Below are 16,681 nucleotides of genomic sequence, written 5' to 3' on the forward strand. Positions count from 1 at the left end.
AAGTGAAGAGCAAAAAGGAGGAGGTAAATGATGATCTAGGAAGAAAAGTGAACGCAAACTACTCTGAAAATAGAAAGTTTTCTGGAAAGAGGTGCAGAAATGTAGAAGTGAAAGTGGAAAGAAATGTGATGGTGTGAAGGATGTAGGTGGTAGATTATAAACCCATGGGGATGAAGTAAGGACCAGATGGAAAGAATATTTTGAAAGCCTGATGAATGGGAATAGAGAGAGCAGAGCAGCTGTAAATATGATTGGTTTTGGGAGTGTGCAGAGAAGGAATGCAGTGCTAGGAGACGTGACACTCGCACAGGTGAAGAGTGCTTTGAAGTGGCTGAATAATGGGAAAGCAGCTGGGGTCAATGAGGTGTATGCAGAGGTGATTTATTGTAGTGGAGAGAGTGGAATGAAGTGCTTGTTGGAGATATGTAAGAAGGCGTGGATGAGTGAAACTGTGCCAGCAGAGTGGAAAAAGGCTATGATTGTACCCCTGTACAAAATAAAGGTGAGTGAAGTGAGTGCAAGAATTATCGTGGCATAAGTTTATTGAGTGTGGTAGGGAAGGTATATGGAAGAATTACTATAGAGAAAGTAAGAGAGATATCAGAAGTCCTAGTAAGTGATGAACAGGATGGCTTTAGGAATGGAAGAGGATGTGTGGATCAAATATTTGCAGTGAGACAGATAGTAGAGAAGGCTCGTGAGAAGGTCCATAAGGTGTTTATGGCATTCATGGATCTGGAAAAAGCATACGAAAAAGTGGACAGAGAAGGATTGTGGAAAGTTTTGCCCATGTACAGTGTAGATGGTAAGCTGCTAGGTGCAGGTAAGGGTTTTTATGATGGTAGTGAAGCATGTGTAAGGGTTAATGGGCATCTAAGTGAATGGTTTACGATTGGTGTGGGTGTGTGACAAGGTTGTGTGATGCCTCCATGGTTGTTCAATATATATATGGATGGAGTGAAGAGAGAAGTAAAAACACGAGTAATGGAGAGAGGGATGGTGTTGGTAATGAATGGTGATGGATGATATAGCTCAAATTTGTTGTATGCTGATGTTGCAGTACTGTTTGCAAATACCAGACAATAACTTGGTAGGCTAGTGCAGAGTTTTGCTGACATCTGTGAGTGTTGTGCCTTGAGAGTAAAATGATGAATAAAGTGATGGTTATTGAGAGAGAAGGTGACTCCCAGTGCGATGTTGCAGTGAATGGAGAGAGACTGGAAATGGTGAGAGTGTTCAAATACCTGGGGTCAGTGATAGAAAAGAGAGGAAAATGTGCAAAAGAATTTGAAAGTAGAGAGACATCAGGAAGAAAAGTAGCTGGTGCAATGAAGGTCTTGATAAGAAACAGAGGCTTGAGTGTTCCAGCTGCAAGAGGCTTACATGAAGGAGTGTTAGTGCCAACTTTAACATATGAATGTGAGGCTATGGTGTGACGTGAAAATGAAAAGTCAAGAGTAATAGCAGTGGAGATGGGACTGCTGAGGAATGTATGTGGTGTACAGAGGGTGGATAGGATACGAAATAATGTGATTCGTGAAAGTTGTGGAGTGAGGAAGTCTGTGGACACCAGAATCAAAGAGAGTGTACTGAGATGGTATGGTCATGTGGAGAGAATGGATAACAATAGATTGGTGAAAAAGGTATATCTGAGTGAATATGAAGGAGGGAGGAGGCGAGGTAGGCCAAAATGAAGGTGGAGAGTTATGGTGGATGAGTGTTTGAGGAAGAGAGGTTTGGAAGTTGGTGAGGCTTGGGAACTGACAAGAGATGAGATCGAGCTGGCTGGATGAAAGTTGTGAGGGGAAGTGCATGATCAGGGATTTGGCACCCCTTTTTAACCACTAAACCACAGGCTTGTTTTGCCTGAACTTGCGTGTCCCGCGGGCATATTTACGCTCCGACAGACTCTCTAAAAATATTTGCCAAAAATCAGTTATTAGTCCTAAACTATTAAAATTACTTATGCTTATGGCACATACCTTCAGCTTTTTCCTGGGATGTTTGTTGAGCCTTCATCGAGTACCGTAGGACTTGTGGAGACCTCTGAAGTTGGGTAACGAAGTCTCTACTTTACACTTCCCGACAACCTGTAATATGATGACCACAGCCTGATATTATTACTAGAAACACTATTCTATGATTCTCCAATAGTTTGGAATCCATACTCCAAAAAAAAAAAAGCATTGTGAAAGCATTGAAAATTACGAGCGCGTATGACCTTCCCACTTCCGATCGTTCGTCGCTGGTTTTCTGTCATTTATTATTCATAAAAACACTCACACTTTATATTTCTATTACTATATAGCACTTATATATATCTACAGTCTTTGTCCATAAGTTTCCTTCAGTAATAGTAGTTTATTGTCACTGTAGGCATTCAATTTCTCCTTCAGTAAAATACGTAGCATTCACTTTCTCATCCTGTATACTTAAGGTGACCAGAATCCCGCTTTTATGCGGGACAGTCCCACTTGTGTTACGTCCGTCCCGCTTTTTGAGCAAATTCTCTTAATTGTCCCACTTTTATACACATACTATTGCATTAGATATAACATGAACTTCTTGAGTGAAATTAGGATGAATCAGAAAAATTATGCATAATCCTAACCAAATGAAATACCGAATTATTAATATAAAATCCGTGATGCTCACTAGCCGTTAACTTTGGTCGACCCATTCACTGTACCATACGGTATGTTCGTAGTTCGTAGGAGACGTTAGTGTTTGATTAGCAGCCTCAGTTTGAGGTGTAGCACAGCAGTGGTTGCTGTCACATTAGTCAATATCTATCTGTCTATCTATCTATCTATCTATATCTGACTGTTTGTCTATCTACCTATGTATCTATCTATATATCTATCTGTCTGTCCACACACACACACACACACACACACACACACACACACACACACACACCCTGCTTTTAGCTCCAATAAATCTGGTCACCTTATGTATACTAACGTTGAGAGTGAATCTGTCACTTTCACCTTCACTTTCATAACTCATAGTATTCATACGTGCTAGAGTGAAACTTTCACTTTCATTACTCCTAGTATATATAGGCTACTCGTATTCTTATATTTCTACTCATTTACATTTCTGTTTACATTCTCTATTTTATTTACATTACTTACATTTCTATTTTGTTTACCCTGTGTTAGGCACTTTCACTTGCAGTAACTTATAAAACTATTTTCCACTGTTTACTTATATTTACATTCATTGCTTTCACTTGCTGTTTACACATTATTTACATTTCCACTTGCACTGTTTTACTCACCAGAAAGATCGTAGTCACTCTGTCATTTTCATTGACAAATTAACTAGTTCACGTTCCACAGCAGTCACTTATCCCTTTACCTCTTGCCACACGAGGTTTAGTAGGGGGTAGAGGTCACAGGGCCCTTTGCATGGGGCTAAAAAGCGGCGGAATTTGACAGGCGCAAATCCGATGTGCTTTCACCTTGAAAGACGACAGTAAACTGAATACAGTGTGTGGTGGCTTGCCTACTAGGGGGAGTGCAGTGCTGCCAATCTCAGCCTGGTGACAGCTGCTAATATATATGCTATGAAATGATTGGCAGGAAATCTAGACAATACATAATAAATTAGGTAGTTCCAGGTGAATGTAAATATCACTTTGGCTTCTCCCTTCCCTCCTTATATATATTTTTATTTCGAGAATAGATTATACAGCATATTTCAAGGGGAAATAAACAGCGAAAATTAGCGAACGAGTGCACGTGAGGTGTTGTCAGATGATAATTAGCCAATTCCAGGTGTATGGCACTATCACTTACCTTATTTCTTTTTTGTATATATTATTTGGTGTAAAAATAGGGCATAGGGCTTATTTCAATGGATGAAATCAGTGGAAAATTCCAGGGAAGATTTACTTAGCACGGCTGGGTAGGCAAGAGGAGAGGGTAATGGAGGGGAGGTAGAGAGGGGAGTCAAGAACGGGGAGAATTGGCTAAATTGTCAACAATGGATGGGAGTACAGATGAGATTAGGAGTGCTGACTAAAGTAGGACTCACCTAAGTTTGCGGCTGTGGTGTGGCCCGCACCTGTGTACAATGGTGCCATGTTTCCCCAACTTGCGATGTGAAACGGAAGCTATTTATGTGCAAGGCAACACAAATATGATAAATTCAGATGAATAAAACTTACACATGTATTTTGATGGATGAATCAACAGTAATCTTATTATGCATGAAATATTTATACAGTAACACAGAAACATGGCATACATATTGTACAGTGTTGCTAAAAGAAATTGTAGTCACTTTTAATGTTTTTTAGCGTAGTTTTAGGGTGGGTAATAATATTACAGTTATGGATACAAGAGAATGAGCCTGAAAAAAGAAGAAATATGCCAATATCCAAAGTAAAAGAAATAATTCATATAATTCTTGTGAGTGGCAACACTGACACACCCAGTCTGGCCTAAGGTAAAGTACGTACCCCTCCGTAGACCCAAGCATAGCTTGTACAGGTGTTGCTAGGGAAAAATGCTCACATTTACTGGCTTTTACCGTAATTTTAAGGGCGAGGAATAATCACATTTATAATCATGTAGGACAAAATAGTAGGCATATGCCAATACTGAAGTAAAAAAAAAAAACATTATTCACTCGCGAGCGGCAACACTTCTACACCCAGTCGGTGGCCTTGATCTCAGGGGTGGTGTGGAAATGATGTCAAATTTACAATATATACAGTATTATGTAAAAGAAAATATCCAAAATGTCTCTTGCAATAAAAGAGAGAGAGAGAGAGAGAGAGAAACGAGTGGTGGTGGTGGTGGAGGCATTGTCAGGCTGAGAGAGAGATGGAGGAAGGGGAAAGAGAATGAATGAATGAAAATCGATCATGGTACTGCAATAACGGGTCATCTGTCGCCATATACAAAAAATGATAAATATCACTAAATATAACAAAACGAAATTAACAAATGAAAGCACAATTATAAATAACTTATAAAAGAATCAAAAGTACTCAGGGTGGCTCACATCTCCCGCCAGGAGAGAGAGAGAGAGAGAGAGAGATAACGGTATAGAAAACGTGGCAACACTGTACTCAGGTGCGGGCCACACCACAGCCGCAAACTTAGACGAGTCTTACTATAGTGTTGGACATTGGCAGTACTGATAGATGATACAAGCCACCACTTGAAACCCTGGGCGAATTTGAAATAACACAGAATAACAAAAGTGACACCTCGCGGTATGATCCCTTGCTCCCAAGCATCACGAAAGTGACGCCCAGCGGTTAAGGGGTTAATGTGGCAGCGTCTGGATTGACTCTATCGAATACGTTTATGTGAAGCTACTCACTCGATGTAGTGCTGCTCTCGGGTGTCTGCCCTTTCCTCTTGATCACATTGTTGTCGCAGTCTTTGACCTAGGTTGACTACTTTTGCAAAGCATTGTGCTGCCAGATGACCTGTCCTTCCACAGCAGAAACCCCGTAATCGTTTCCCCTCCTTGACCGAGAGAGTGTTGTAACCGTATTCCCCTCATGAGATTGGTCTAGAGGCATAACAGATGCGCACTCGGTGGCCTGCCTCACTGCATCTATCGCAATTTCAAAGGTCCACAGAGGCGATCTTCCCTGTACCTACTTCCTCATCGTTTGTGAATGTTCTACTTTCAGAGGGACCTAAGGTTATGTGTGCGACCACATAATGCTTCCTTTCTTTCTCCACACTATCCTCAGAAAAGGGAGAGTTACACTGCTTCACCCAGGTGATTAATTTGTTCACAAGCTTATCAGGATCTTCGTATAGTACTTGGCGGAGTCTGTTGTCACCCTGTACTGGCTAGGAAACCTTTCTGTGAATGTGGTTATAGCATTGAATGAAACACATATCCTAAACGCTGGCTTGATCGTTGCAGTCTGGTCGGATAAGTTCATTAGTCGCGACCAATAATCAGTGAGACATTCACCCGGATTACGACGTGCATACAGTATAATCTCGAATTTCAATGGAGGTGGGTTCTCCGACCCCTGTGCGAAATTTAAAATGTCAGAATTTAAACTGAACTTCTTATGGAGAGAATTATCAGGGTTCTGAGGCTGGCCAGCCTTGACCCTTAAAACCTCCCTTTTTCACATTCAGACCAAAGTTAATGCATATTAATAATTAAATATAGCGTAAATAAGTATTCTACATTACTTTACTCACCAAAATAAGAGGTCTGGGTGGCTTGGGTAGATGCTGGAGATGGAATGTGGGGTTAGTTGGGTTCGTTGGATGTACTTGGCCTCCAGCAAAGCCACATCCAATCCACAACCCACAAAATTGAAGTCCTTGTCCTCTAGCACGTCCACATCAGCAGTTTCAGCATCATCTTCCACATTTTCCTTAGTTGTAATGCTTTTGAAAACATTGGCGAGAGGCTGTTCTGGGTGGAAATAGCTGATAATCTCGGTCTGTTTTTGCCTGTGAATGGTTTTATTGTACAACTGCATGAAGTTTTTCTTCACTTCCTCTAATAAATTTGGCAGAGGGCTGTCTGGAATAGCTCTGGAGAAGGCACCTGTTGCACTGTATGCAGTAAACACGTGACTGATAGCTAAGTGGCATCTCTAGAGGGCTGCACAGTCGCAAAATGACTGCTGCCAAGTGAAAATCGGCGGTAAATATTTCCTTTATTGCCGTTTCCTATTTTTGGTGTTTTTCTTGTTCCATTTGATAGTTTCTTAGTTCATTTGAGTGTTTTGAGGCCTCATTTGTTGTGCAAATGAATAATAACCATAATATGACTATCACAATCTGATCGGCAATATTAGTAATGGTGTAAGGGACTGGCCTATTCTAAGTGTTTAACTAAACTTAACATAATCTAGCTTAACTGTACCTAATAATTTAATCTACCCTAACCTAACCTAATCTAACCTGACCCAACCCAGGCTAACCTAACCTAACCCAGCATCCAGTTGGGAAGTTGGGAAACGAAATCCACCTTTCGGTATATTGAGCAAGATTCTGCAATATTCATTTGTACACAAAAAAACACATACAGGCATACACTGTATGGTAGCACAAATCCATAAGATTGCTGCTAAAGAAACAGCAATAAAGGAAATAAATACCAAATTGGCTTGCGTCGGAGTTTTTCCCGTCTTGCAGTGCGTCGAAATCGGCGATTTTTTAGTCAAAATTGGTGATGGGGTAACGCTAAATATGCCGTTGAAATTTGAATCGTCAAAATGGAAACTGTCGAAATTCGAGATTATACTGTACTTCATTGCCAGATGAGCAGACAGGTGGGCTTGTTTGGGGGAGTACAGCTTAAGGAGGGCAGACTTAAATGTGTCTCAGCTACCCTTTGCCTCACTAATAAATATCTCGACTCTGTCATGCGCACCTCCTAATGTGTACTTCCTTGTGATGTTGAACTGACAATGCGTAGTCCACTTAGGTCTAGCAGTTTTGTTTTCTATTTCCTGCAGCCATGTACTAATATTTGGTGTGTGAGTTAACCCTGGGTTTTCGGGAAGTGTGGTGTGTTTACTGGCTGTAAAATGCATTAAGCCCTTGACTCAAAAGACTGCATCTTTTGAAATGTTGGCTATGGCCTGTGACAGCTGGTCAGAAAACATTGCAGTACATACAGTCACGTTTGCTTCATCCATCTCAAACAGTGTTTCTGAGTCTGAACTTGAGGATGTATCAAATAATCCAAAAGGAAGAGTGTGTTCGTCTGAGTCGCTGCTGGATGCACTAAAGTCCATGCAGTAGGTTTTAGAACCTTGGGTGTGAAACAACTTAATGATTTAGTTAAGACCTAAAATATCCCATAAAGCTGCCACCGTTGTCGTCTCCTACACTCCCTAAGTAACCAGTGGTATACTTCATACTCAGTCTCGCGATGAATGACTGCCATTAATCCTTAGTGGTAGCGTGGACATTGGCAGTGGGGAGTGTGGAGACAAGTCCAGAGAGAACCTGTAACATTAAAGTTAGGACAACAAGATATGGTGTATCTTTCTGCCCTAATTCCATCTCGGACTACAACAAATAGCTGTTCCACACACTTAAGGTTTTAAAACACAAAGACTATTTTTAATAAGAATAATTGTATACAGCATATTTACACTGCTTAACAAACAAGTTACATAAGTCAGCTACGTTAATACAAACATGCTAAGTCATTTAATACACAAGTTCAACCCCTAAAGTACGCAATTCGCTCAGCAGGTCAGTCCCTCCAACGGCAAAACAGGGTCGATTTTTCAACTTTCACCAAGGTAAAAATTTTTCCTCCACATTTCAAGAGACTGAATTTACACATCTGAAAATGTATGTTTCATCCAGATTGACCAAATAGTTAAAGCACAATTGCCCATCAAAGATGTAAAAAAGTTACCAATCCCCCATGGGTGAAAATAGAAAATGTACAGAAAATGCATTATTTACGGTAAATAATTATATATGCTGTACATAACTAATGTCAATGTGAAGTGTTTCCTAGGCATGAAATACCAGTGTGGCATATGCCCATAGCGACAAAACAAGCCAGGCGAAAAGTGGAGGTGGAGTGTGTCTGGCTGGAGGGGGAGGAGGATGGAGGGATAGGGGAGGAGGGAGAGGGGAGAAGGGTTGCTATGCACACACACCACTGAAGGGGGTATGTTGGGGTATGATTGGTTGGGAGGGGACAATGTGGAGATGATGCAATGGGGCTGTGGGAGGTAAAGTGACAGTGGTGGTGGGGGGTTCCTTCTCCCCCCCATTAGGGGGCCAATCACACCATACCACCCCAGACACTCTAGCTCTCATTGGTCTGATCCCATATACGTCACCAAAGGTGCAGAGTTACCCTCGCCCAGTTTTTAGTGTGTCTTTATTGATCGTGTGGGAAAGGCTGGTGTGTCAAATTACATAAAAGCACGATCATGTGGCATCAGTCTTGAGGGGTTAACTCGATCACATAACGTATGATGATGTGCCACACAGTTACTTAACTTAATAGTTCACTCATCGAGTATGTAATGATCATTGTACAATATAGGACTTACACTTAAGTTCCTTATACAACTAATTTCATGCCATGATCAGAGACAGATGCGACTAAAGTGTTATTGCTGATCTGAGCAGAAGTCTTATTTGCGCTTTACATCATGCTTATGGTACTTTACCTTGCCCTACACTTTCACAGGCTTCACAACTTCAAACGCTTCTACACACCATAGGGGTGTGTGTCTGTCTGTCTCCTCATGCATACTGGCTGTGGCAATGTCCAATTAGGACTAGTTACTAGTTCTTACTGCCTGCATCACCCTTATGAGCATGCTTATATACACTTGCAGTGGGAAGTGCATCATCCCTAAGTCACTAATCACTTCAACCCTACCCCATGAGTGTCTGCCCCGATGGTACATCGCTAGTGCATTAACCCCCGCAGCTGGTAGTTCATCACCCAGGCACCTGATGGCTTTCTCATGTAACTCTGTGCCTTAAGTGTTCTCTGCCCATTATCTAAGCTTTCTCCTTCTCTCACTATTTCCTCATTCCTTTCACCCCTCACAATGTTTCATTTTCTTCCTCTTCAGTCCTGTCCAACCTTAGTTGTCTTCTAGCCTCCTCTGCCTGATCCTGTGCTGCTTGGTCCCATGCTTCCTGTGTCCGCGCCCTGACCTCTGTGTGATGCATACGTTGAATAGTTTTATATGCTGCTTTCAGTAACCAGTGTTGCTCCCTGTCCTTGGCCATCGCTCTCTCTGCCCCACTTCCTCTTTCTTCTTCACTCCTCCTTTCTCTGCATTCTTCTCTTTTACTGTTCCCACCCAGTCCGAAGTTCTGGCTGAAAGGGCCATGTGGGTAGTATGTGGAGATAATGTACACAAGCTATATCATCAGAGGCGTTGTTGAGGTCGGTGGCCATGCCAACTAATTGATGACTGTTGCCGGATGGGACAGGAATATATTGTTGTTGTGATGAGGAGAGGTGGAATGAGATGGTTTGGGCATGTGGAGAGGATGGAGGAAGACAGTTGGGTGCAGAAGATGAGAGATGTGAACACTGGGAGAGGGGTTGCAAGAGGCAGACTGAAAAAGACCTGGGATGGGATAAGGGACTGAATAGGGAGGCTGCCAGAAATCTAGCAGCATGAAGATAACCGCCATTAGGTGACCAAGGCCAACACATGCAAACATGTTGGAGGCATTATAAATGAAACGGAACAAACCAGCGAGGCTTCGTTTGGAGTTATATTGTTCATGCATAAAAATGGAAGTGCGGTTGTATATCGAAGAAAGGTCATAACTTTTTAGTCATTGTATAAGTGATTCATCGCATACTGGTTCACCATAAACAGCCTCGCCCACCAGGCTAAGATGCAGTGTACACATACATTTCTGCAGTTTATGAATTGTGTTTTATTTACATGTTAGTACAATTACCATTTGTGCATTGGAGTGTGTTAAAATCTACTTGAATCAAAATTGTCCAGTACAGTAATCATCAGCAATAAAATTTTGTGATAAATAAGAAAAATGTGTTGTGGTGGCCACAAGTGGCTGATGGTGCACTGTGTGGTGATCGAGTGGCACATCCATGCCATGCACTGGGCAGGTGAAGCCAGTTCTGCAGAAAATTTAGTAATCCCTTCACAATTTATAAAATAAAGTACTCTACTCACATACTACTCCACATGATCACTCCTGCACATACCATTTATAAACAGCCTCTTTTAGGTAGATACTTGTCCAATGGCATTTTTAGAGTTTTTCTTGTACTTTTGCCACATTCACTGTACAGTAATATACTTTAAAGCAAGTAGCCTAATTTTATCTTTGTTTTTCTTGGTGTCTGGAGGCAGTGGCTGAATCGGTAGAGAGGCGGCCTGCAGTCCTGATGGACCCAGGTTTGAATCCCAACTGGGGCAGAGAACAGTTCAAGGATTTGAATTTCATAAAAAGCAGACTTTCCTGATCTACCAGATGACCTGCCGACATGTCATAAAAGTACCCCTGCTAATACCAGTACACCAGTCCTGTATGAGACAGCCCTAGCATGTATTCAATATGGACAGTGGGTGTTAGCACTGAAGTGGTGACATGTGGAGGTGTAGGAGGACTACTGGGCCTTGGGGTAGGTTACTGCCCCCAAAATATAGGCCCCTGAAGCCTTTGCCCAGAGTCAGACACATTAAAAAAAAAAAAAAAAAAAAAAGTTTAGTAATACCAAACTTGTTCACAAGTTTTCCTGCAGGAGCTCCAGCCACAAATTTATCCAGTATTTTCAATTTATCAGCAGTTCTTAATGGTACATGCTTTCTTTTGACACCTTTAATCTTTGCGGAAGCTCCACTTGCATTAGAGCCCACATAGGGAGAAGTAATTTGTGAAGTACTGGGCAAAAATTAATGAACTAGTTGATGTTATGTCTGCATGTGTTGAACAAAAGCAACCTTGTAGCAACCTAGCATAATCGGAGACCTATCAAGTGGCAGTAGCTTTCTGTGCAGCTAGTTAAAGTGATCTTTTAAACATATATTTGGAATTCATATTGTTCTTTTTTGTCCAGATGAACCGAAATCAGGACAAAGGGGACTCCGGACCAAAGAAGCTTTACTGTACTTTATTGATTTATTAATTTGTATATCTTTCATGAAAGTTTGTATTTCTTATACCATAAAATGTGGCATGGATTGGGAGCCTACATTTGGTGGCACTGTGTATCTTAGGTGAAGCAGTTGTGGTGTCCACTCAGTGATCAAACCTCTCCTTATTTTCCCACACCTTGGGAAAGATCCTGGTCTGACTCTGGTGAAGTGTTGTTTACCATAAGAAGGTGCCAGATTCTTACAAGATGCATGTAGTATACTATACCTGTAGAATCTAATATACTATAGCAATAGGCATGTGTGTGTGTGTGTGTGTGTGTGTATTTTGGGCAGCCGAAACTACACATTCAAATTGCACCAAAATTGGCAAAAAAATTGCAAAAAATTCGCTGATGTGGAAAACTTGGTCCCATCACGATTGAAAATTTTTTACTATATTTAATGAGGGATCACATTTTGACCAAAAAACGTCGCTCCAGGTGCCCGGCATAGGATCTCCGTAGAATTTTTTGCCCACAGGTACAAGTAAAGTACAGTATTTCAGAGTTGAGTTCGGACAACTTGGGTTCCGTTTCCGAAGCTGCAAATAACACGATCAGTTGGTTAGCTGCAAAAAATCCAAGTGACAGCGTTACACTAGAACAGAACATAAATGCTAGAGCCCACCGCAGGAGCAGGTGCGAGGGGCCCGAAGGGCCTACGAGCACTTGTCGTACCACTAAGGCAGTGGTTCTTAACCTAAGGGTCGCGACCCAAATTTGGGTCGCCAAGAGACAAATATATTACTGATATTATTAATGTTGTATACTATTACTTTTTAACATATTACCGTACTTGTCGATACTTCACACTTTACATTCTCTCTCTGTCTCCTACAGTAGGCGATTGCATTCGGCTTAAAAATGGATTATTATCATGCACACAACTGGGAGTAGAGTACCTGTACTGTACATTTTATATTTTAAAAATTAACTGTTTTCATTTCGGAGTAATGATGCCCAGCTCATGGCTTACGTACGGTACCGAGGTCCAGAAGACATGGAAGAGGAATTTCTGTTCTGTCAGCCATTACGCACGACCACAACCAGAGAAGATATTTTCAGTACTGTGGACTCTTTCTTCAAGGAAGAAGGACTTCAGTGGAATCAGTGTTTTATTTCTGTTGTGATTGTGCACCAGCAATGCTGAGAGTATGTCATGGCTTCATTGGTAGAGTTAAAGAAGAAAATCCATTCGTGCTGATTGTTCACTGTCTCCTTCACCGTGAGAATCTTGCTTCTCAGGGGTTGTCACCTGAGTTACAGAAAGTGATGCAGGAAGTTATCCAGGTAGTCAATTTCATTAATCTAGGGCTGTGCCCTCCAGGATCATCAGTCGGATGTGTTCTGATTTTGGTTCAGAACATGTACACATGTTGTACCACTCTGACGGTAGGTGGCTGTCACGAGGAAGGGTGCTCCAATGGTTGCCTGAATTGCGGAACGAGACTGAGATGTTTCTAGCAAAAAAAATCATTCACTGGCCCCAAAGATTCTCTGATTCAAAGTAGGTGATGCAAGTGGCTTATCTTGCAGATATCTTTGCTGAGATTAACACCTTGAACATTTCAATGCAAGGTCACGATCAGACATTAGTTGGGCTGTCAGAGAAGGTAACTGCATTCAAGGGGAAACTGAAGCTGTGGAAGAGTAAAACTGAGACTGGGAAGACTGTGTCGTTCCATCTTTGAGTGAATTTCTGGAAGACAAAAAATTTTCTCTCACCCAGGTCCAAAGCATCATTGTGGAACATATCTCCAGACTAATCGAAGAGTTTTTCACTACATTCCTTAGAATGTGATGAAATATGCATGGGTAAGAAATCCCTTCAGCATTGAAGCTGAAGACTTACCTGACGAGATTTCGAACATCAGCTACCTCCAGGAGCAGCTCATCGAGGTTCAGAATGATGAAACACTTCGTTATGATTTCAGGAAACAAAACGAATCACTGAGCTCATTCTGGATCAGAGTTTACAAAGAAAAGAAAATTCTTTGAGGTGAAGCCCTGAAAGCACTCCTTCCCTTTGCTACAACTCATCTGTATGAGACAGGATTTTCTGGACTCACAAAGTACAGAAACCGTCTACAACCAGAGCATGACCTAAGATGCAGTCTGTCATCTAAATCACCCCGGTTTGAGAAGCTGATTGAAACTTTTCAGTGCCAGGGATCTCACTGATTATAGTACGTTATGTCTCAGACAACATCCAAAATAGTGACTCTCTCCTTAATGGTCAGAGTAAATAGGTGTATCATGAACATGAATGAATTATTTTGATTTTCTGATCTTCGATTTATTTTTTTTCCTGCCAAAATTTGTTGATATTTTAGTTCTTAGGAAGTACATATAATAAAAATGAAATTTATTTATTATGACATGAATAAAATATTGAAATATTACTTTGGTTTTAGTCACATGATATGACACATATGTTTGTTTCAGTTCTGGTGCAGAGTAAGTTTACGAGGGTTTGGGTCGCCATATAGACCATCTTATGGATTTTGAGTCGCCAAGAAAAAAGGTTAAGAACCACTGCACTAAAGCATTCACTTACCTGTGGTCAGTGGCATGAGCAGCAACTTACTACATCATCATCATCATCATCATCATCATCTAGATAACCCATATTTTTTCTCAGTTATCGTAATTTAATTTACTCCTATTTTAAAGTCATTTAATTCTTGACAAATGAGAGGTTACCCTGTGGTGAATAAAACAATAACACTTCAGCGATCATTTTATGGTTAATCAAGATCATTGTTAACACTTGGGTGGTAGGAGGTTTGTTTGTGGCCAGTAAAATTGTCTGATATTAGCTAGAGTTCTTGTTGTTGAGTAAACCTGGTCTGCTTTATCTGGCTGAGCAAACCCATCATCTGCAGGCAAGCAGTCACCCCTGCAGGGCTGTCTTGTGCAGTGAACCAGTGTTCCCTTGTGGTAGATGACACCTCACCCTGGCAAAGTGTGGGGAAGAGTGTGTAGGTTTGGTTCCTGGATGGATGCTTCATTTGCATCTCAGTTAACAGGACACTCAATTTTTTGGTTATGTGGTAAAAACCTAGCATTGTAAATGGTTTCCTGGATTACAGGGTTATCACTTAGCACAGAGCCACCTGAAATGGAAAGAATTAAGTGACTAGAAGGATGGGAGTACTAGGAAGAGAGGATGGCAGACATTAAAAAATGATGATAAAAGGTATGAAGAAGTAGGTAGCACAGCATCAAGTGAATGGATGATTGGTTCCCACTGCCTACCACCTTAGCCAAAGTGAATGCATAAAACATCAGTATATGAGGTTCAGTTATTATTATATTGTCTTGCATTTGCATATAAGTATATGTTTTTGATATGTACCTGTAATATACTTCTCCAGGACTGTATGATGAAATAAAGACCATGAAATCTGCTTGTGGTCCAGCACACCTCAAAGCCATTTTAGCAGTCGGTGAACTGGGATCCATGACAACCGTGGCACGAGCATCTTTAGTGGCCATGATGGCAGGTGCAGATTTCATCAAGACTTCCACAGGCAAGGAGGGTGTCAATGCTACTCTACCAGTGGGCCTCGTGATGTGCCGTGCCATTAGGGAATACCATCAACACACAGGAGTCAAGGTAAAAACTGGAGTTTGGATCTTAAAGGATAACAGATACAGTAATCCCTCAATTATCTGGCATAATAGAGCCAAAGGCATATCTGGATAGGGTCAAAGTTTGGATACGGAGCAATATCCTCTGCTGTACCCATACCCTACCATTACCCAACCAAATATACAGTACTCCTTCTGATTTTGGCAGTGTTCTCCAGTCCTTCAGCTGTTTTTAGATATCAAAACACACTTTGGAATGTGCAGTATAATCCTTAACACAAAGAAAACATTGCTTAAACAACAAAAATCCACATAATCCCTACCGACATGCACAGTACCCCTCCTAATTCTGGCAATGTTCTGCAGGCTTTCAGCTGTTTTTAGGGTCATTATGGCCATGTATGTGGCCTTACTGAGGTAAGGGTGAATGGAGATTTGAGCTATGATTTTTCCATGAATGTAGATGTATACCAGGGGTGAGTTTTGAGCCCCTTGTTGTTTATCATAGTACTTGAAGCCCTCTCACATGACTTTAGAAATGGACTCCTGTGGGAGATGTATGCTAATGATTTGGTGTTAGTCACAGAGAATGAAAGGGAGGCGGAGGAAAGATTAAGAAAGTGAAGAGATGATATGGGGCACAAGGGCTTAAGGGTAAAACAAAAGTGATGGTATCTAGGGTTGGTGGCAGTACTGTCAAAGACGAGGGAGAGTGGTCATGTGCGATTTGCCACAAGGGCGTGGGAAGTAATTCCATCTTGTACAGTGTCTGTGATAAGTGGGTGCATAAGGTGTAGTGGTATTAGAGGTAGACTAGGAGATAATGCTGATTTCGTGTGTGTGGTGTGTCGGGGAGAGTAGGTGGAGATTGCATGGCGTGAAAGGATTGAACTTGCTAGTAAGTCTCTTGAATGTGTGAAAGAGTTATGTTATTTGGAAGACATGTTATGTGCTGTAGGTGGGGCTGGAGCTAGCACATTGACTAGAGTGAGGAGTGGCTGGAAGAGGTTCAGGGAGATGTTGCCTCTCCTGACACTGAGAGGGCTCACTGTCTGTGTTAAGGGATCTTTGTATGTGGCATGTGTCAGGAGTGTAATGCTGTATGGTAGTGAGACCTGGGCAGTAAAGGAAGAGGATATTTGCAGGCTCAAATGTACAGGAATGGCAGTGATTAGGTGGTTGTGCAGTGTGTCCCTGCGTGTGAGGCCTGGGGGGCTAGGTTTACAATGGAAGAGTTGAGAAGTAGCATGGGACTGGAGTGTATTGGTGTTGTGATGAGGAGAGGTAGATTGAGGTGGTTTGGGCATGTGAAGATGATGAGGGATGATACTTGGGTGCAGAAAGTGAGAAGTGTTAGTGTTAGGGGTAGGGTTGCGAGAGGTAAACTGAAAAAGACTTGAGACGAGGTCATTAAGTGTGACCTCAGGGATAAGGGACTGAATAGGGAAGCTGCCAGAGATTGAGCAGC

General features: G+C 41.6%; 1 protein-coding gene across 1 annotated transcript in view; it reads left to right on the forward strand.

Moving 5' to 3' along the window:
- Dera (deoxyribose-phosphate aldolase) overlaps positions 1 to 16,681 on the forward strand; it is a 240,567-nt gene that overhangs the window by 197,287 nt on the left and 26,599 nt on the right. The window contains exon 5 of the mRNA XM_080271803.1: positions 14,997 to 15,238. Coding sequence (XP_080127929.1) covers positions 14,997 to 15,238 — 242 coding nt within the window. The remainder of the gene's footprint in view (positions 1 to 14,996; positions 15,239 to 16,681) is intronic.

Source organism: Coenobita brevimanus, chromosome 47 (genome assembly GCF_032717465.1).
Source record: "Coenobita brevimanus isolate Jiangsu-jjx chromosome 47, ASM3271746v2, whole genome shotgun sequence".
Taxonomy (NCBI): Eukaryota; Metazoa; Arthropoda; class Malacostraca; order Decapoda; family Coenobitidae; genus Coenobita; species Coenobita brevimanus.